Source organism: Scophthalmus maximus, chromosome 4, assembly GCF_022379125.1.
Source record: "Scophthalmus maximus strain ysfricsl-2021 chromosome 4, ASM2237912v1, whole genome shotgun sequence".
NCBI classification, from domain to species: Eukaryota; Metazoa; Chordata; class Actinopteri; order Pleuronectiformes; family Scophthalmidae; genus Scophthalmus; species Scophthalmus maximus.
The window spans coordinates 2,999,276-3,020,858 of record NC_061518.1 but is presented as its reverse complement, the minus strand read 5'-3'; the positions used below and the strand labels follow the sequence as shown (position 1 = coordinate 3,020,858).

Sequence of the window (21,583 nt, the reverse complement as noted above, 5' to 3'; positions counted from 1 at the left end):
TTCTTCACCACCGATAAGTGTCCTACTGAGACTTTACCATGTCATCAATAATGGATGAGAGACTGATTTCAGTCAGCTCTACTTTCTTGGGTTCCACCGTTTCATCACAGCACCGCAGCCGGTTGCAGCGGGTTAATTGCACAAGGATCAACATGTTACACGTTGCATGACCTACTACATGTACCGCTAATGGGCCCCACAGCGAAAGGTCCTAATGAGGCTGTTCTGGAGTTGACCCGCGGGCACCACAGCGCTGCTTAAGTGGTAATGCGCAATTAGAGGAAAAAAAAAAACTTGATTCATGCATTTTCTTTTTTTAAACTTAATCACAACAACATGAAATAATAATTGTAGATCTCTCTGTTGCTTGAATATATGGGAGGAACTCATTTTTAGCAACATCTTTGTAGATTCAAGTCTTGCTGGTGAGATTATCAAGCAGACTAAGGTAATGCGATTTTATACGATATATGATACGATACGATACAATACAATACCATACCATACCATACATTACGATACGTTACGAAACGATACATTACGATACCATACCATACCATACGATACAATAAAATACGATACGATACATTACTATACGATACTATACGTTATGATTCGATACGTTATGTTACGATACTATACGATACGATAGAATAAAATACGATACGATATTAATCCAACGCCGGGAAAATTCACTTGTTACAGCAGCAGCAAAAGTCAAAGGCATCAGGAGAGAGGTAGAAAAACAAATATGTCAAAATACAAAATTAAAATTGAAAAATAGACTACAAAAAGCTATATACATTATATGCAAAGACTGATAAGGACACTGTTGTACTGTATGTGTGTGCAGTAAAGAAGAATAAGTTTGACATTGCACAGGTATGGTGGATAATTATATATAGTATGGCAGGACAGTAGTGGTGATGCTGGGATGGGACAACATTGGCACATTAAAGGGTGTTGTTGTAACACATCTTTAATTAAAATCTAAGAAGATTTTTTGGGATGATTATTAAAAAATACATTAAAGAGTAACATTTCATTATGCAGCCGAGGGGATTTAAAACAGAGCTGCAATGCAGAAATATATGTATATATTTTTTAATATTCTATATCAAACCATGAACTGTGTCTTTAAGTATGCAGTCGGGACCTGGCCCGAGGCTGCCTCCACTCACAAGGTGCACACTCACTAAAACACACCGCTCATCAATATGCAAAAGCTTTGGTGGGAGTCATGACGAATACATTCCCCTTAATTAATGAGCGGTGCTCACAAAGCCCCCGAAGCAACAGGGAGAAATTATCGAGCCTTTTCTCTTCCCGTGGATTTCCTCCCCATGTCGAACTATAAAGTGGAGGTGAATGTCAACGGTGCTGGTGGGACGTGTAAGAGTTTATGTGAAGGCGATATGGAAAGTATTCTACATTAATGGTACAGTGCTAGTTTACGTCGTTAAAATATTTAGAGCGCTAATGGCCGTGAGCTGATGGAGAGGGAAAGCAACACAATCAAAACGCTGACAGCCTCGGCCGCTCGTTAATGCTGTTTAATGTCGGCCAGCCAATTGAAATTATGGAGGAGCATAAACACACAGATGCGGTGGCTGAATTGATTGATCATGAATAATTGAAAAACTGTGTAGCTGAATAACCAGTGAATCCCACCTAAAAAAAAAACACACCTCTATTTTTATCACCCTATTTTTGTGGTGGTGCAACGGCCGAGTGTAATCAGCGTTTCAAATCTGTAATATGGCTGCAGTTATATGTGGCGCAGGTTCAGGTCGTTCGGCTCTGCTCCATCGAGACAACAATATGATTCCTCGGAAAAAAGTGTCTCTCCACGTTCTGAGCCGTGTCGTTATGCATCACCGTGATTGTCGCAGCGATTTCAGAGCTACGAGACCAGTGATGTGTCTGGCTGAGAGTGCGTGTGTTAATCATTACACACTCCGAGTTGGGTGTTCAACTTCCTCAAGCTATACTGCACAAATAGAGGGTGCCCTTGGAGAAAAACAGAACAGTCCAACACATATGGCTCTTTGTGCTTGAGCTGCACTTGCAAAAATAGATAGATAAGTAGGTAGGTAGGTAGGTAGGTTGGGTAGGTAGCTAGGTAGGGAAGGTAAGTAGCTGGGTAGGTATGTAGGTAGGTAGGTAGGTTGGGTAGGTAGCTATGTAGGGAAGGTAAGTAGCTGGGTAGGTAGGTAGGTAGGTAGGTTGGGTAGGTATGTAGGTGGGTATGGTAGGTTGGGTAGGTAACTAGGTAGGTAGGTAGGTAGGTACCTTATTGCTCCCAAGCTGGAACATTCAGATTTCCAGTTCTAATTATCCAAGTTCACCTAAATGTTTTGTGTATTCAATTGTTCGCCTTGGGGATAACGGTCCAAAGGAAAAAGTGTAATCTCACATTTATATATTTCAAGATGTGTTCATACGCTTTTGCTCAACAGTTACCCGTTCCCAACAAGCTGTGAACCAACAAACAATTTTGTGCGATGAACCTGACAAAGTTTGTACCAAGTTCTTGGGTTATCGGGAAAAAAATCCCACAGCCTGGAGATGCACTGATCACAGAATCCGACTACGAATGAAGAAGACATCCAGACAAAATCCATTATGTAATTTGACAGACGTCTTGGCAGTGGCTCTGTAACAGCTTGTGATGCAGACATGGTTCACGTACCAGCATCCTGGGGAGTATTTTGAGGCCTTGAGTCTATTTTCTCCTGACTCCCACATGCATCTTCATGGATTTACAATGATTGCATAAGAGGATGGGACGGCATGACAGCTACCACAAAGTGATGCCAAAACATCTTGATCAACCCCTGGTGGCTGGCTGCAGTATAGGTCATAAACTAATAATGTTAGCAGAGAGGACATGGGCTGCAAATTCAAATAGTTTTTTTTTTCCAAAGATCGCTTCTATCACTTTGGGCAGTTCTTATCACACTGATGTTTGTTCATCTGTTCATTTTTCTTAGAAGTTTGGCTTTGACTAGTTATTTGATGGGATGTAAGACATAATGTTTAACAAGTTTAACTCGTAACTGGTCGAGCAGGTGCATCAATGTCACCTTGATAGCACAGCTCCACCCCCTGATCACTACCGTGCACACAACCCAGGATATTATGACTTTTGTATAGCAGGAGGAAGTGAAGATGTGTCATTTATGTTCAAAAACGTGTCTGTTGAACATACTACATCTATTGTGACGCCGATGGAGGACTGTAACTCCTACTGCCGCCGATGTTCTCTCTGCCACGCAGCTGGTGTGGAAGTCTCAGATTCATTGTGCTTTGGCGCGGGTAACAATGGTTGCATCAACTTTATTCGTCGCTGATTTAATGCACCATCCAGAGATCATGCTACGACCAAAACCCCAGCAGCTCAATCCATAAAAAGCCACCTCGTAAAAAAAGCTTTTGTCCTGCACTTCAGAACGAGTACGATACTTGACGTGACGATTCAGCCTGACTCATACTTTAAGAGCACTCCAGATACTCCGGTTTCCTCCCAAAAACGTGAAGGTTAGGTTAATTGACAACTCTGCTTCCTGCCCAATGTCATCTTGGATTTTGCTCCAGCTCGCCTGCGACCATCAAAAGCGTAACTGTTAGAGCTAATAGATGCTAATTTATATTATTATACATCTATATGGGTTTGAGGGCTGCTCTATTCTCTATGCTTCTATCAATTGTACAAAGAGCTTTAGCAGATTAATGTCATTATGTTGTATGGGTCGTTTGATTGAAATTTACTTTAGAAAAATTGTGCTTGATGCAGCTTTTATTCGACATTTCATGGATTGTGTATTTCTATAGAATCTCTGTGGCGATTCTCATTCATCTGGGTCATAATTATCTAAAAGGGCGATGAATCAGGAGCAACTATAGAATCTACAACCCACAAGAATATACAACCAAGTCCAGTTGCTGCTAATTCAACGCCCTTATGGATATTAATGCTTTTTTTTTGGGGGGGGGGGGGGGGGGGGGGGGGGGGGGGGGGGGGGACTGTCCTCAGTACCTGTAATTTGGTGGATGGACTGAAAATAAATGGCAGATCTTAGAGAATAATTAATGGGATGTATTAACCATTAGAGATTGATAAGATCTACCAGTTAGAGTATCCGAGGGGGGATATTTCAACCCCCCCCTCCTCCTCCATAATACAATAACCTAACCAAGTGATGATTGATTGTGTCACTGAAAAGTTATAACATTGACAGTAGCAAGCTCATTGATTTTCCTTGAGATAAAAACAGCCAGGACCGAGAACGCTCTGCCAAGGTTCGGTCTAATTAGTAAATTATTAGAAAGTGATGGGGCGTCAGGCCTGGACATGAGTGAATTGTGTTATAAAGCCTCAGGATGAATTGGTTCAGTTCATTTTTTTTCTAAAGTTCAAACATGTTTAATTCATGGACAGCTATTTGCCTTCATTTGTTCTGCCTCGAGCTAAATTTACTGGATTCTGAGGTACCTGCTCTTTGTTGGAGCATTTCCATTTTCAGCTATGCTCCACTTCATTTCATTTTTTTTTTTTTTTGCTCCGCCACATTTTTATGACAGCTGCAGTTCCTTTACAGATTAGGATTTTTACCAGCAACAGCATTGGAGCTCTTGACATAAAATACATTGTCAAAGATTAAACTACAAGGGCGCTCAGGTAGCTAATACCTCCACCAAGGTTAATGCCCCATCTCGCCGTGCTATAGAGAGTGGATCGGATCTGCTCCAAAATTTAATGGGTTCTTCATTGGGTCATGCCCCATCCCTCCACAAAAGTTCATGGAAATCGGTTTTGCAGTTTTTGAGTAAATCCTGCTGACAGTCAGACGAAAAGGCAACAAAAACATAACCTCCTTTGGGAAGGTATCCAGCGGTTTCCATGATTTTGACTTGTGACCACCCAATAGTTAATATTATCTCATATTTAAACAATTAAACTCTAAGTAAAGTACCAAAAATGACAAATATATTTGTTTAGTAGACTTATTGCTTATTTTCTCTCCAATTACTCATCTCACAACCCCTAACGGAACCAGTATAAAATAGTTAAAAATCTGTGCCACCTCAAAAAATCACAACAGAAAAATGTTAGTGTAACGTTATGTAAAAGGATTGATATAATAATGTCAATAATATATCAGTCACAAGACCCATTTTACTGCAGAATAAATTCTTATTTTGCTAAAGACATGAATGTACTTTTAAGTAGGATTTTGATTGCAGGGAGTAATTTTATACTGTGGTATTGGTACTTCTACTTCTGAGACGGGCCTGAGTACTTCCTTCTGTTTGCACAAAGCCTCTCAAAGTTTCAAAGTGTTCAGAAATATGATAGGATTGATTGATAAATAATTAAATGTACAGTATCAAGATTATCACATTTCTTTCTCACAGTTTTGGCCAGATCAGAAAAGTCTCTGAATCATTTGTGAAGGCAGTCGTGACCTGTTGTCGACTTGCATATTCTTTACCATGAATCTGAATCTTGACCAAACCTTTTGTATTCGTTTGCGAAGCCGTCTTTGATGAATTGCTTGTCTCCTCTACTAAATTGTGATACTAAAAATCTTATACTTTAAGCTTCCTGGACTGTTGTTCATGTTGTACTTTGTTTTGGATCAAACAGGCAACTAACCATCTCAAATATTCACTCAAATGAAATATATCGACGGTGCAGCTCAAGTAGCCCTGACCCTGTGCGAAATCTAATGTAATCTGTGTTGAAGTGCGAAGGACAAAACTAATAATTTATAACTTTTTGTAGAGTAGCATTATAATATGTTTGAGTATGTGTCATGACGCAAAATCATTATGTTAAAAAAAACAGACATGACTGGGATGGTAATTAGCATAACAGCATCAAATTCCCCTTCATTCACGTCTCACTGAGGCTGTTACTAATGCCCGTTATTAGACACAGCAGGGGCTCTCTGTTCTGACTGCTGCCAAACCTCACTAATTCCAAATAGGACCACTGAATGATTTGTTGCTCGTGGGGATGAAAAAGGCTGCAGTCAGCCACTTCGCAGCCAAACACGAGATTCAGAATCATTTTTTAGTCCCTTTAGGGCCAAAAACTGCCTTCCATAGATGTTTTCCCCCAATTTTACGTCTTTTAATTTTACAGCTGCTGGTTGATGGTTTTCTCAGTCTTCCATTTTCTAAATTTCATTTTATTTATCCTTTTTTTTAACATCTTTCATTTCTATGTTAGCAAACTGAATTAATATTAAACTCAATATCAGTTATTCAGGTTAGGACTATCGGTCAGATATTTGTGAATATGTGTATATATGTATGTATTAATATATATTTATTTGTGGACGCATATATACATTATATATGTAAATACATATATACATACATACAGATAAATACACATACACACATGTATATATATTATATATACATATGGTCTTTTATTAAATTTCCATGGACACCTTACCATTTAAGACGTTTTACAGACTATTAGACGACTAATTGATATAATTAATTGTTAATGAAAATAATTATTAGTTGGAATCCACCAAAAGATCGCAACATTCTAACATTTTCACCAATAGTGTTCAACAACATCAGACAGGCTTCCAGGCTTCCTTACTTTAGTTAAGACGCCTGGAAGCCTGTCTGACAATGATATAAGAGAGGTGATCTTTCTCCACCCCATGGATAAGATAACTAGACAGCACAGTTCATCATCAATGTCCTGTCACCACACAACCTTTACACAATTACAAAAATGAATCCAAACACATCCTATATCCTTCTTGTTTTTTCGAAGACGACAGAAAATGATGGGGTTGTGACAGTCGTCTATTACTCTCGCCAATTACTGCAGTAGAACCTGATGTATGTGGTCCAGATTTAGCCCTGTGTTGTGAAGTACAGTTTAATAATTTAATCTCCTTTGTGTGCAGCGACTGACTAATATCGTGCCTGCGCTGCCGCGAGCCAGTCATCTGACGGAGTAGCATCTGTGTAGAGCCTTTAAAGCCTCACTAGCCATCTCTCTTCCTGGAGTAAACACTGCAGCAGCGGCGGCGGTGATGTCTCCACACCTTTCTTCCTTGATTTCATCCGTCTCCTGTTCCCCTTCCACTGCCCAGAGCTCTTTATTCTTCTTTTTTTCCCCCCTTCTTTCCAAAATGGTGTCTGAAACTTCACTTGAAAGAGACAGACTGTGTGTATATTGGAGGGTCTATGAGTAAAACCAACACCCCATGATTCACTTTTTACCTTGAATAATGAATATCTAAAAACGCGTCCTCGTCGCTTAAGCACCTACCGGCGTCTCATTCAATAACGTCAAGCAGAACACATCACTAATGTGAAGTGTTATGACCAGTGACATGCCCATAAAGAAAGAACAGAGCACGGCACGGATTTTTCAAGGGTTATTTTTTTTCCCCCCCTCTCCCTTGAATTTCTTTTTATGCCAAGCGCAAAGTCGTCATGCTCTCTCTCTCTCTCTCTCTCTCTCGCGCTGCCTCCGCCTCGCTGGTCACCTTGACACGATGCGAACTCAACAGAGATCCGTCTCGTGTCGCAGGGGGAAAACGATTGACTCGCCTGTCACAGCGCTTGGCCCCCGAAAGGACACGGATTTCCACGAAATTAGTCGGAGAACATCTCTGAATCTTCCCGCCGTAGTCCACGTGGAGTTCCGGAGACAGTTTGACCCGGAGGGGTCAATTAATTCCATCTTACACAGCTGCTTCGCCACACTACGGCATGTGAGCCGTTTGCGTGTGGAGAAATAAGATTCTGCTAAGACAAAACAGAGCTTTAAGGGCTAATTGGAGAGGACAGTCAAGAGTTAGGAACCTTCATGTCGCCTGCTGACTTTTTTATTCTATTCCCCCTTCGTCTCTTGTGTTTACATCATGTCTTATGTCGCAGCGTGTTTCCCCAGCAACAGTTTATGTATTTTCCCCTCAACCATAAATATAATTTTTCTTCCATGAACCTTCAGCGTGTAGTTTATGTCGCCTAAACCTAACCAGACCTTTACGACCATTCACTTACAGATTGCTTGGCCACCCGGGGGGCAGGGGGGGAAACGAGCTGTAAACACCACGGTGACACATGAATCCCAGTGTAATGATGTTAATGGAAACTTGTTAGCACATTGTTTGCAACCTGTTTAAACATACAGCAGTTGTGGAGAAATGTAAGCAGTGATGAATGTAAGTCCCTTAATCACTTCCCTGCTTCCTAGGAATTACATTCATGTGTTACGAAATGTTTTGTGCCAATTACGTTCGGGGTGGCAATGTAATCGCGGGCTGGGTTAGGTTCAGAGGCAATGAATGAATGAATGAATGGAAGAATGAACAAAAGGGCAAACAGAACAGATCGATTTGATTAAGATTCGGAAGGATTGAGGTTTGGGCTACTTTTTCTGTATCAAAACAGACCACAATCATTTCCTCACCTCAACTCAGTGCTGCCAGTGAACATTCAATTCGTCAACATGTTTGCGATTTTGCCAACTATGTACAGTAAATCAGTGACAGTTCCTCATGACTTTGATACGAAACATAATATGGTCACGATTACATTTCCTTCTAAACCTATATCTGTATAATAATATCCATTATTGTACACAAAACCTATTTACTAGGACACAGTATTTTGACTTTTAGCTCTGTTTTGTTCTCCACCGGCTCAGAAAAACGCTCCACTTTGTTAACCAACTAGGTGCTGACGATGTCTGTCTGCTGTTTTTCTTTTTTCTTTTGACAATAGTTACCCGCTGAAGCTGCGAATGATAAGAATGATAAGAGTGGTGAGAGTTAACCAGGACAGAAAAGTTGTGGACCAAACTCCCTCCCACTGTTTCATATCAGGACCAACCCCTTTCACATAATAATCATGTGTGAATATGAACATAATTTTACCCTGATTCCACTTAAAAATATACTATATACAAGTTGTTTTTTGTAAGGGTTCGTACTGTATGTCTTGTGATACTTTGACTATATACTCAACAAGACTAAGTAAAACCAGGTTCCAAATCATCAAAGTAAGTTTTCTTTATGAGGATGAATAGATCACATTTATGTAGCACTTTCACACAAACCTGCTTTATAACACGACTCATTCACCTTGAATGAGTCGTGTTTTTTAATCATTTTCATCAATGTAAACGGGGACATTATTCAACGCGGAAGAGACGAAAGGCAAAAGAAGCAGAAGAGAAATTAACAGGCAAGTGCTGAGGGAGCATGTGTGTTACGGTCACACATAACTAATAACGCAGAGCACTAAGGACCGGGCACTTTACAACAACAAGTGCCTCTCATTATGCTGCAAATATTTTTCATTTGCATCGTAAATTACCGCTGCTTCCTTTACTGGCGTTGGCGTCTCGGTTTGCTTTATAGAGTCCACATGCACCCAGTTCATATCCCCTTTTTTTCGGCCCCGAGGGGATAATGCAATTCATTTACGACCTGATGAAATATACAGCTCAAGGCGATAAAGATGCTTAGGTTGCAGTTCACATTAATGAAAGCGTGTTCCATTAATGTGCGCTGTCAGTAAACATGCATCCCATAGCCACGGAGCATTATTATTCCGCATGTCTCCATGTGTATCCAGCCAGAGGAACGGGGAGACTATGCATCAAATAAGAGACGACGTGAGGGAAGGCGTCGCTCCAGATGGTTGTGCAGTCGGGAGGCGAGCAGGAAAGAAAGACGGTCCTCAACATCAAACCTTCATGCGGATGCTAAATATAAACATTAGAATCTCAAGAGTCACTTAGAAATGGATGGAGAATGAGGAGCAAGGAAAACCTATCCGACTCCGCCGCCAAACCGTGTTTGATGGGCGCATTAAAATTGGCTGGTGCCGAGCCAGCCCGACAGCGCGACCTCCATTTTGAAGAGTTAATGTATACGGGGAGGGTTGCCAAGGTTTTCCAGGGGCTCGTCACACCTGAGCTCCACATTCATTACATGCATAATTGGAATTGGATTTGATTAAATTTTCATTAAACATATAATGTGTCTTTTTTCCCCCCCCTCTCCCTCTTCATCTTCTTCTTCTTCCAATGAGAATATATGTCGCATCTGATGCATGAAATTAGTGGCAGCTTCTTCTGGTCAGCAGAGTCTGAGCCTGAACGGCACGTCGGGAGGAGAATAACGAAGTCGGGTATTGATCAGTGCGGTGCAGATCAGTACAAGAAGAAATACATTCATTAGAAGATCGCCATGCGTATAAAGGAAAGTCAACACTTTGTTGTGCAGGTGGAAGTAGTTCCAGGTGGGTTGGACCAATGACAAATCTTTAGAATAAAAAAAAAAAAATTCAATAACCTATTTGTGCAGACACTTTAAATTAAACTTCCCCTGCAGGCCTGTATATATGTAAAAGTCCTCTGCTTTGAACAATAATTACTGTTTGATGTGAATTTTCCGGAATAAAAAATATAATTTAATTAAAATACCATCTATACCTCCTCACTTGTTGAAGTGTTTTTAATTTTCAAAAACTTTATCCGCTGGATACAAGATGTCTATTGTGGTGTCACAAATCACGCCTGCAGTAAAATCTCATACTCTATTATCTTATGTAAATTTGATAAAAAAGAGTTTGTGTGGCAAACTCTGAACGTACATGATTTTCCGCTGTGAAGGTCAAAACATCTGAGAGATGTAACAATGACCGGAACACATTCTTGAATGGAGGGGGGGCTTTAAAAATGTATATCAATCAAAAAAGTCCAGATAAAAAGCATTCATATTAGGGCATCATATTGTAAGGTAGAATGTTAACCTTTACTATCAATTATGACAGTTGTAGATATAGGATGACAGTATAGTTAGAGGATGCCGTGGTGGTTCAGTGATTAGCAATGTCGCGTCACAGCTAGGGAGGTTCTGGGTTTGTAACTCAATTTCCTCCGACCTCCCGAGTAGAAATTCTGACTCAGTGGCGTTCCAGTTGCATCTTCCGACTCGGGGTCGGTAATTCCGAGTTTGGAGATTGTAATGGAACGATAACCCAGACTTATAATGGAATGCAGGATTAGATCCGAGGTCAATTTGGAGATTCTAAATAAGCATTGTGAGCGTGGATGGTTATTTGTCTCTGTGTTGACCCAGTGATGGACAAAAGGTATAGATAAAGGATGGAGTCTGTTGGCATTCGAGAACATTTCTGTTTGAAGTTGTTTTGGGAGGTGTAGGAAATTTTACCTCCTTGTATTAAAGGGGCAGTAAGCAATTTTGGAGAGAGCTTGTCCTTCTGTTTGTTGTTGTGTAACCGCGCACCGAAAACACGACCTCATATACAGTATATGAGGCCGACGCACTAATCACTAGGTCAAAAGCACGGAGCTGCAGCGCCACCCGCCAGCACGTTTCTTAAGGTGTCGACGAGTGATGTTTACATCAGCACTCGCGTTGTTGTGTGGTGCGGTCCGCACCATTTGTTTTGGTTTTCGAGTTATAGAGTCAGGGCTGAGCCGAAAACCTAGATTTTCTTCCAGCGCCCACACAGAACCGACAGCTGGCGGGCCATGAGTAAAGATTTGCAGATTTTTTACAAAACGTTTATTGCTCTAAAATCGCTCACTGCGCCTTTAACCAATGTCATTCCATTTTCCCCAAACGAATGTGAAAAAACACAGAATTTTGCTGAAGAAAAATCCCGGTGAATAGGAATTAAATGTTAGCGGCAGTGAACTGATTTACGCTGCACAAACATATGTGATCTGACGACAGCTGGGCTCTGTGGCAATTTTTTGAGAAGGTGAGGGCACAGAGGCCTCACACTTCCTGCCACCTCTCCTCCCTCTCTCACTCCATCCGCCCCCGTGTCATCCCCGAACCTGCTGCTGCTGCTGCTGCTCGCCTGCTGGGGAAATCACGTGGAACCACAATTATCGAAGCCTCCCGTTGTTTACAGGACACTGTCTCCAACAAAGGGACGGGCTCCTCCGACCGAGGCGGGAGCGAGCGAGAGAGACAGATGAGGCTGAGTGTGTCCACAGAAAAAAAGGCGGAACACGATGAGTCGTGTAAACATTGCTGTAGGTGACATTTTATTTCTCCGAGGAAGGAGCCGCTCGCATTGTAATATTGAGAGTAAATCTGTGGACCGCGCGGGAGCCTGCGGCGATGCGAGGTACGCTTGTGGGCGGACTGAGATCCAGAGAGACACACACACGCTGTGTAATAAAAAAAAACACTGTAATGTTTGTTTCATCGAATTCACGCTCGACTGTCGCACTTTAGGTGCCATTTTTATAATCTTTTAAGTACATACAAGGTGCAAATATCTAGGGACCGCATTTCAATATCCACAGACTAAATCTGTGATGCACACGGACGTTTAATGTGCTTTTTCCCCCCAAGATCTAAATCTCTGAGGCAAATTTCACTCGCTATGTGCAATCCAAACACACACACCGACGCCCCCGGAAAAATGTTCTCTCTCTCCCTTTTGCCGTTTGCTTGATCGACGGCTCGAAGATCTGGCAAGCGCGTCTTTGTTTGATCACAAAACGGCTGCCACCTAATGCGCTGACGACAGTATAATTACCAGAGAGAGAAAAAATTCAAACCTCGCCAGAGCCGCAGACACGATCGAGGAACAACAATGCAGAGTTGGGCACGACGAGGCCAACCACAGGAGCTACTGGGCGAGTTGTGGAATATGAGCAGTCAACCCTCCGCGCGCCTGAAAGCGGGCGAGGACGGAGCCGAAGGAGAAGCTGCAGGGGAGGAAGGAAGAAGGGAGGAGGATTTATCTCTCCCAGCAGATGTGGGCAACGCTCCTTGGGCTCCCGGTCGGCAGCCAGGAGAGTTTACAAGCTGCGAAAAAAATAGATTGATTGTCCGCGGATCCCATGTCCCTGCGTCGGCTGCCAACTCGGAGCTAATTAAAGAACACTTTCTCTGGAGAAACAGCGAGCGAGCGAGCGAGCACATCCCATTCTCCTCTGGAGAAAACATGCTGCTCTAAACCCCCACGAAGAGTGGGGGGGGGGGGGGAGAAGGAGAAAACCTTGTAAGGCAGCCCGGCCAGAACAGGTGTCAGTGTTGGTGAAAGTGTCTCCATGCTTCGCGCCGACCGACGTTCAGCTCTGAGACGAAACAGGATTCTGTTTGATCAGATTTAAAAAAAAAAAAAAACCCTGAATGGCTGCAATCACTCGCCCTTGTTCAGCGATTCTCTCAATCTTTTTTAAAAATGGCGCATTGCTGCCGCTTTCACCGATCCGTTTTGCATTAATTTCTCGGCGCTCTTTCATTTTTACGTAACAAATGACGCACAGATATACGAGAACCGCGCCGGGCCGACAGTTGATGAGAGTCAACACTTCTCCAGCACGTTTATAAGAATCACTGGCACATAGGGCACATGGCAGCAGCGCCCACAACCGCAACAAATGATCTGCTCAGTCATCCAATTCACTCGTCTGATCACGGTTCCGTTGTCCTTTGACTTCCCTTTAGCTGTAGTTTTTATTCGCATGAGATACTCAGGTTTTAGATACAAAACATGCACAGACACAACATTGGTAGTATTTGTCTTAACACCGGTCGTCTTCAGTAAAGTATGTGATGACAAAAAACATTGATTGATTGCACGGACGGAATAAACTCATGAAAAGGAATACTACTGCAGAAAACACAGGCGGCCTTAAAGGGGCAGTAGAGAGAGAATAGAGAGATCTTGTTTCTCTCTTTGTTTTTACTGCTCGGGCCGGAATGTGAACCCATGATGTCGGGTATGGGAGTGCGATGCACTAACGACTAGGCCAAAACAGAGGAGCTGCATTGTCACCAGCTAGCACCTATTTTCAATGAGTTATGTTTACAAACTGCATTTGCAGTGTTGTATTCAATTTTTTTCTGCGCACACACATAGGTGACAGCTAACGGACGGTGAGGAAAGATTCGCTGACTTTTTAAAAAACGTGTATTGCTTTAGAAATCTCTTACTGCCCCTTTAAGTTGACGATTAAGCAATCGACAGTCCACAGAAAAAGATGAATATGTGGAGTTTAATGAACTAATTACTATGACTTTTGGTGCGTTCACGAACTAAATTTTTTGCACAATTTAGATTACATACAAAGTCATTGCAACACGCAAGTAGCCATGAATATTGCGTCACTTTCATCGGACGCCACTGATGGCGTGAATTACTCAACGTGAAAATGGTGTCAATCGCTTCACTTGCTTGAGTTGAAATATTTGAACTCTGGCGAAATTTTATGTAGATGTAGCCGAAAGCCAGTTAACATCCTGATCCGCCCAACGTCAATGAGGTCGGCGTCCGATAGAGAACGGGTGAACATTCTCAGGTTGTGTTTACTTACTTTACTAACTACTAAATCATCCAGCGGCCAAATTTGCATTACTCATGCAAGTTTGGCCATTTGAAAGGCAGCATCCGCCTTACCCTGTCACTGTATAGTTAAAAATGTCCTAGAATGATTTTGTATTTTTCTGCCATTGACTCCGTTGTGCAAACTAAACAATGGGATCAGACCGTCAACAGGTCGATTTGTAAAGATATCCCAATTCTTCCTGATATAAACCAGCTTACCTCTTAATGATTAGGTTGAGAGTTAAATGAAAATGAACAGCATGTGTGAGAGTTGAGTGTGTGTGTGTGTGTGTGTGTGTGTGTGTGTGTTTTATGTGTGTGTGTCATTACGTAATACCCTCTCCTGAATCTGTGATGTTTGCATGCACGCGTACATACCGCTGCAGGAGTACTCGTCGACTCTGATGAAGCCTGGCAGGCAGTCGCAGCGGTGGCTGCCGGGCAGGTTGACGCACACCGTGTTGGACTGGCAGTAATGCATCTGGGTGGCGCACTCATCAATATCTGAGGACAAAAACAAGAGCGGATGCAAAGGGATTAGTGACTCCCGCCGACGGTTCTCTGAGACCTCCGGAGACATTGTGTTGCTTACGGCTGTTAATCACAGCGCTGCCCGTCGAAGAACAGTCCCAAAAATTCCTGTCACACATCGCTCGCACGGGGGCGAAAAGAAGAAAACTTTTTTGCCCAAAGTGGCTTATCCAGAGCAAGAAAAGAGACGGGAAAGAAAAGAGAAAAAAGATGAGAAGAAAGGAACAAAGCAAAGGACAAAGCTGATGAGGACGGAGGAGAACGGAGCGCAGCTGGGTTTTTTTATTTCCCTGACATCAATAATGTTCCTACTGATATCATGTTATAGTACACACACACACACACACACAAGCAGAGGGAATCACTGTCTTCCTAATGTAGCTTGAAAGACGCGGTGTGAGCATTAACACACGGAGCTCGGGGAGGCATTAGGACGAGCAGGACGACTGCCGGTGAAACAGGATCGGACACACACGAGGGAGGTGTTTATGCAGAAGGGCCTGGATTTGCGGATCTGTGTGTGTGTGTGTGTGTGTGTGTGTTTGTACACACAGTACAGTGTATTTATGCGGATGTGACCAGCAGAGAACCGGCCCCCCCGAGGCGAACAGGCCTTTCCACCACTTAAGGGACTATACGCTCAACAAGAGAAAGAGAGAGAGAGAGAGAAAGAGATGGCAGAGAGTATTTCCATATCCTCTCCTTGGACGAATACATTCCAGCTTTGAGGTCTAACAGCTCACACTCCAGCCTTAACAACAGGATGAATTTGTGTGAAGTATGTAATTGACTTACATGCAACACCCAGAGGTTTTTTTTTTTTTCCCTCTGTAAATTTCATCCTTGGTGAGCGCGCGGTGCAGTAGCAGTGTTGAATTGCAACAATCAAAGCGAGCGCAGCGCGTATTTCGAGCGCACAAAAGCTTCGGCCGGCCTTCTGCTCGAAAAGGGGATTGATCTGCCACATCAGGATAAAGGCGCGACCCACTCGAGATGCTTTGAGGCTGAGGAGAGAGAGAGAGAGACCTGAATCCAATTTTTCATCTCGTTCCTGAAGCGCCACTCCTCCCTCCCTGAAAGCCGCCCATCTGATTGCGCTTCATCGGCGGCGAGGCAGACGCGGGCCGGACGGCGGGGCCCGCGGGGGATGTCGCAGGCGCACGGGCCTCGGCGACTCAAAGTCCAGAGCTCGCCGCCTCTTGTCGGCTTTCGCTTTACATCTGCATCTGAGGCGCGAGGAGGCTTTCGGATCGCTGCCGGTGCCGAGGGTCCGGGGTCGCCCCCGTGTGTGTGCGTGTGTGTGTGAGTGTGTGTGTGTGAGTGTGTCTTCACCCTCTGGGACAGTCGTAGCAGGTGAGATCTGCTGACAGAACTGGAACTGTCATCTAGCACAGGGGGGAATTCATTTTTCTACATTTGTGTCTCCCTCTGTCTCTCCCTCCCCAGATACCCCCCCAACACACACACACACACACACACACACACACACACACACACACACACACACACACACACACACACACACACACACACACACACACACACACACACACACACACACACACACACACACTCCCCTCTGAGTTCAGTTTCTTCATGTGTCTGTTGCTTTATTCATGCTGTGATGTAGGTCAGGGCTGGTGATGGTGGGTAGGTGGGTGAGTGGGGGGGTGAGCTAAAAATAAAGTATGATAGGACAGTGTGTGTGTGTGTGTGTGTGTGTGTGTGTGTGTGTGTGTGTTTGCCTCGGCTCATCCCTTTGTGCGTATTAGTGTGTTAGAGAGAGAGAGAGAGACAGACAGAGTTCGGATGTTGAGTGTTTGGATGCAGTGAGGCAGAAAGAGAGAAGAGTTCATGTTCTTTTTGTGTGTGTGTGTGTGTGTGTGTGTGTGTGTGTGTGTGTGTGTGTGTGTACACTCCTATGTGCCTCACCCTCTACTGACCACAGAAATAACTTTTGAAAAAAAACCAACATATGGGACACAAATGGTTTGGGAGTATTTTTATACGTCGTAAAAACGCGTGGGGGAGGTTTTCCTAAAGAGCTCGGTGTTGTAATCTGTCGTACATTAAGGTGAACGAAAAACCAAACTGCGTTAAACCGAGGCAGCTCTTTGAGAGTAACTGTCCACGGGCCGACAACTTGCACTTGTTTATTTCACACTACATTAGGTGAAACGCCGGTCGGCCAAAGCAAACCAGGGACTGACCAAACAAATGTATGAACTCACCGTCTCTGTTTTTCCCTTTCCTCTAGTGTGTTATAAAGGTAAATATTTTCCACACTAAATGGAACTCCTCTCCACGACAGAAAAAACAACTCTGCTCCGGAAACCCCTGAAAGGTCTCGTCAGTAGTCCGGCCGATATTTCCGTATTAGGTGACATCATCAAATTAGTCTGCCACGCCCGCCCCCCCCCCCCCCAACGAAGCCGGGTAAAGCTAGAGCACTTCCTGAGCGCGGCTGAAGCTGTCGACCAATCAGAGCAGACTAGGCTTCACTTGGAGGGAGGGGCCTTAAAGAGACAGGAGCTTAAACCGTGCTTTTCAGAAAGAGGAGCGGCAGGTATGGACAGAATGAGGAAACTGATGTGTTTACTGAACATTAGAGCATGTAAACATTTTTCAGGTAATAACCCCAATCAAAAGTAAGAAGCTGAACATGAGCATAACATGTCTCCTTTAAAAGTTTCTACACTGTCCAGTGGGAGGGTGTTTAGGAGCGACTTCCTGTCTCCCTTAGTTTCGAGCCTTTAGATCGAGGGACTACCAGCGAGCCTTGATCCGATGACCTTGAACTGCAGTGGATCTCTGATGTAGGTAGTCATGGTGACGGGCGGTGCGAGGCTCCGTCGGTGATCACTCACAGGAAGAGCTTTGAATCGGACTCGGATGTTGACGGGGAGCCAGCGATCAAGAACAGTGTCATGTGAGAGCTTTCTGAGGGACGTAGTCGACAGTCTGGACCTCTTTTAAAGTGTGCTGCAGTAATCACCACGGGACGGTACAATGGCTCGAATCAACATTTCCGCAATCTGCCTGAGGTCCAATGGGCCGGAGCTTTGCGATTGTTCGTCAGCTGCGAAACAAACAAACCAGCGACTGGACGTGTCGGTCCACAGTCAGTATCGTGTTGGCACTGAAACAAATCTGCCGTACTGCTCCTGTGGAAAAGACGACTTCCCCCCAAAACGCCATCAACCCTCCGGATACGGATCTCGTCAACGCCTCGGCTGACGTCTCCTTCACACACACAGACACAACAAACAAGCATTCCCCTCTCCGTTGACCTCTCTCTCGCTCTCTCTGCATCCCACTATTGCTATGGATCAAAATTTTAATCGCACACAGCAATTACACACGGCGATAATTGAGGTTTGCACAGAGCATCGCTTTCAGCGCGCGCGCACACACACACACACACACACACACGCACGCACGCACGCACGGTCTGTGTTGAAAAGGAATTAGGATACTCCATTTGTTTTCTCTAATTCACTTTTTGACTTAAACACAATAAACAACTGAAACGAGTGTCGGCAAAAAAAACATAAATTCAAATAATTTTCTTTTACACAATTGAGTCCATGTACAAGTCTCAATCACGGCACAGCAAGCGTACACAGTGATCCTATTCTTTTGTCACTGTGAATACAACGGTCCACACGAGCGACGCTACGTGAGGAATACACGTTTGATGAATCACTCCAGACGTGTCCATAGTCCAAAGGCCGACTTCCCTGCGTGATTGTGTCGATTGCGACGATCAGTAGCACGTCCCAATGCTGCAGAAGCACAATGATTTGTTTTCCAGCAGCAAATCACGCAAAATAATATCTGTGATCTGATCTTGGAGTTTGTTTGATGGAGCCCTGACTCTGCGCTGGACTGAGTTATGGGGAAATAATTGAACAAGTCAAATAAATAGTTACTTCTGCTCTTGAGTAATCTGCAATGTGATGGAATAGCTTCTTAATTAACTCATTACTTCCTTCAAACATTGTTTTTTTTCCATTACTGTCACTTAGGCCAAAAAGCAAATACACTAATATTGTTTTGGGTCATGGCACAGGCGTGGACAGTAATGACGGTTTATCATTAACTTCGCCCACACGTCCCCACATTTTAAAAGTCGGAGACTTGCTTCGTCAGGCACAAATGTTTAGCACATTTCATTAAAGAACCAGCAAGAAGGTTCTGGGTTCGAATCCCGGTTCAAACCAACCAGGGCCTTTCTGTGTGCAGTTTGCATGTTCTCCCCGTGTGTGCGTGGGTTCTCTCCAGGTTCTCTGTCTTCCTCCCACAGTCCAGAGACATGCAGAATGGGGTCAGGTTCATTGGAGACTCTAGATTGACCGTAGGTGTGAATGTGAGAGTGAATGGTTGTCCGTCTCTGTATGTGGCCCTGTGACAGGCTGGCGACCTGTCCAGGGTGAACCCCGCCTCTCGCCCAATGTGAGCTGGGATTGGCTCCAGCGACCCCGCGACCCTTAAATGGGTAAAAGCGGTAGAAGTAAATGGATGTGCTTGATTAAGGCTGCTGTTCGGGCTGAAGACAGAGGTCGACGTGTCTTCGATGAGGGCGTGAGATTGCTGACTCTCATCTACTTCCATCTTGATGAAAACTCAACACACACACTTGATTGAGTTTTGCTCCGTCTCCAGCCGATCTCACTCTCATCCCCATATCTCGGATATGTCCCCACGGGAATCCTGTCAGCAAAACCTACGTTACAATGCACGAGCGCCTCTTTGATTTAGAAACGCACAGCTCGCCCGGGTCACTTTGCATCGCGTGTGTGATCATCAATCTGAACTTCAGGACCTCAGTTGGTCGCCTTACTCTCAATCTCAGGGACACATTTCACTTGTTGGGTGTCTGACGACTGACGGGCGTATCGCAAAAACTGCAATGGACGTTAATCCCTGTTGTTTTTCATACAGTGTGAGAACGAACGGCAGAAACAAATTAGCCTCTTGTGATGAGGGGTAATTGATCTCAGGCAGCAATTACACAGCGTCACGTACACAGCATTGCTTTCAACAACTTTAAAAAAAAAGAAGAAGGAGGAAAACGAGCTCGGACATTTCCCCCACAATGCACCGCTCCCTCCTTCACAGCGGGAACTAGAACTGGAAAAGAACTGTGACATTATCCCGTAATATGAACTGAGCCTTTGTGAGGGCCGACGGATTTTCGTGATGGAGATTTCCCCTCCACATTCAATACCGGGGATGTCCGATCAAGGCTTCTATAACCGACCGGGATCCGCTTCCATGATCATGAGCGTAGACCCGATCCTCTGTTTCACGTCAGCTGCGTCAGACGGTCTCGGCTGCAGACGCTGCAGCTCTGGAGCTTCACGGTATAGACCCCCAACACGCCACGTGTGTATAATAGGAGAGGGAAGATCAACACGGCGAGCATAAATCATACTCGCGATGGAGTATTTTTTAACTCCGCACGCGCACAGAACGGAATCCGCGAGCGTAGAACTATACTCGCGAGCGATACATTTCTGCTCCACAAAGCTACATGATTGTCGAGCATATACGTTGGATTGATTCAAAGTCGAGTCAAGTCAAGTTAACTTCACTGTCAATTCTTGAAGTATTGTTCCAGACAGACAGTTTATCTCGGACCCACGGCGCAGTAGTTTAATGTGAACGTAATGTTAAACTTGAATGTAAAGTGCGCAGCACTGTGCAACTGTATCATGTAGGAACTTACAAGTATCGGATCGGGACTCGGTATCGGCAGATACTCAATTTTTAAAATGACTCAAAAAACCCCCACTTGATCAATCAAAACATGCAGCGCGGCCACATTATCGGAAAAGGCGCGCGGCCGAATCCAAAATTGTGTATTTGAAATATTCACCCTGCTGATTTTGTAGATTCACAGAAGTAGAAAATCATTGATGAATGGGCGCTCGTCGGAGGCTCGGAGGCGTGTGGACCAGTCATTGTTAAAGCCCGACTGCTCGTGGAATCTCCCAACGGCTTACAGGAGTGACTTTTTACGTGGCTCTGGAAAGGACGAACGACGAACTACTGCTGTACTGCACGAGACCAACAGCACCGGGGACGCCTTCAGCGGCGGCGATGAGCCGGCGGTAGAACATGCCCGCCCGCATTGTCTGGGCGGTTTGGCGAGCGAGGAGCGTTTTAATCCACCCGTCGCTCCGCAGCTCCGACCGGGACCTGCCAGGCACCGACCGGGCCGCAGAGCTGCCAGAGACTCTCAGACGGACGCTGAGGGCAGGAAACTGTGGCCGAGTCCTTCCTGTCAGACAGAGCCGAACAGTTTACAGTTCGTGTGTGTGTGTGTGTGTGTGTGTGTGTGTGTGTGTGTGCGGGGTGTACACCTGGGTGCCCACTAACTCAAATAAATCCATGTATCGGGCAGAAGGAACATTCGAGGCGCCGCGTACGTTTCTTTCTTTCCTCGCGCTTTAAGGGGTTATACTGCACAACTGAGGTCTCGTTAAAAAGTCCTAAAAGAAAAACCCGAATGTGTCTTTCGCGGGAGCAGCGAGTTGTGCGCGTGTAGAAAAACACAGGCGGCACACGGTTCCGTTTTTCCAACTTTTGTTTTATTACGTGTCCAGCTCACCTTCCTCCATGGCAGAATAGATAGCGGCACGATAGCGCGAGTGTAAGGCATACGCTCCGC

At 44.4% G+C, this 21,583-nt stretch overlaps 1 protein-coding gene across 1 annotated transcript in view; it reads right to left on the bottom strand.

Moving 5' to 3' along the window:
* LOC118302683 (protein kinase C-binding protein NELL1-like) overlaps positions 1 to 21,583 on the bottom strand; it is a 217,373-nt gene that overhangs the window by 57,644 nt on the left and 138,146 nt on the right. The window contains exon 13 of the mRNA XM_047331695.1: positions 14,755 to 14,880. Within this exon, the coding sequence (XP_047187651.1) occupies positions 14,755 to 14,880 (126 nt within the window). The remainder of the gene's footprint in view (positions 1 to 14,754; positions 14,881 to 21,583) is intronic.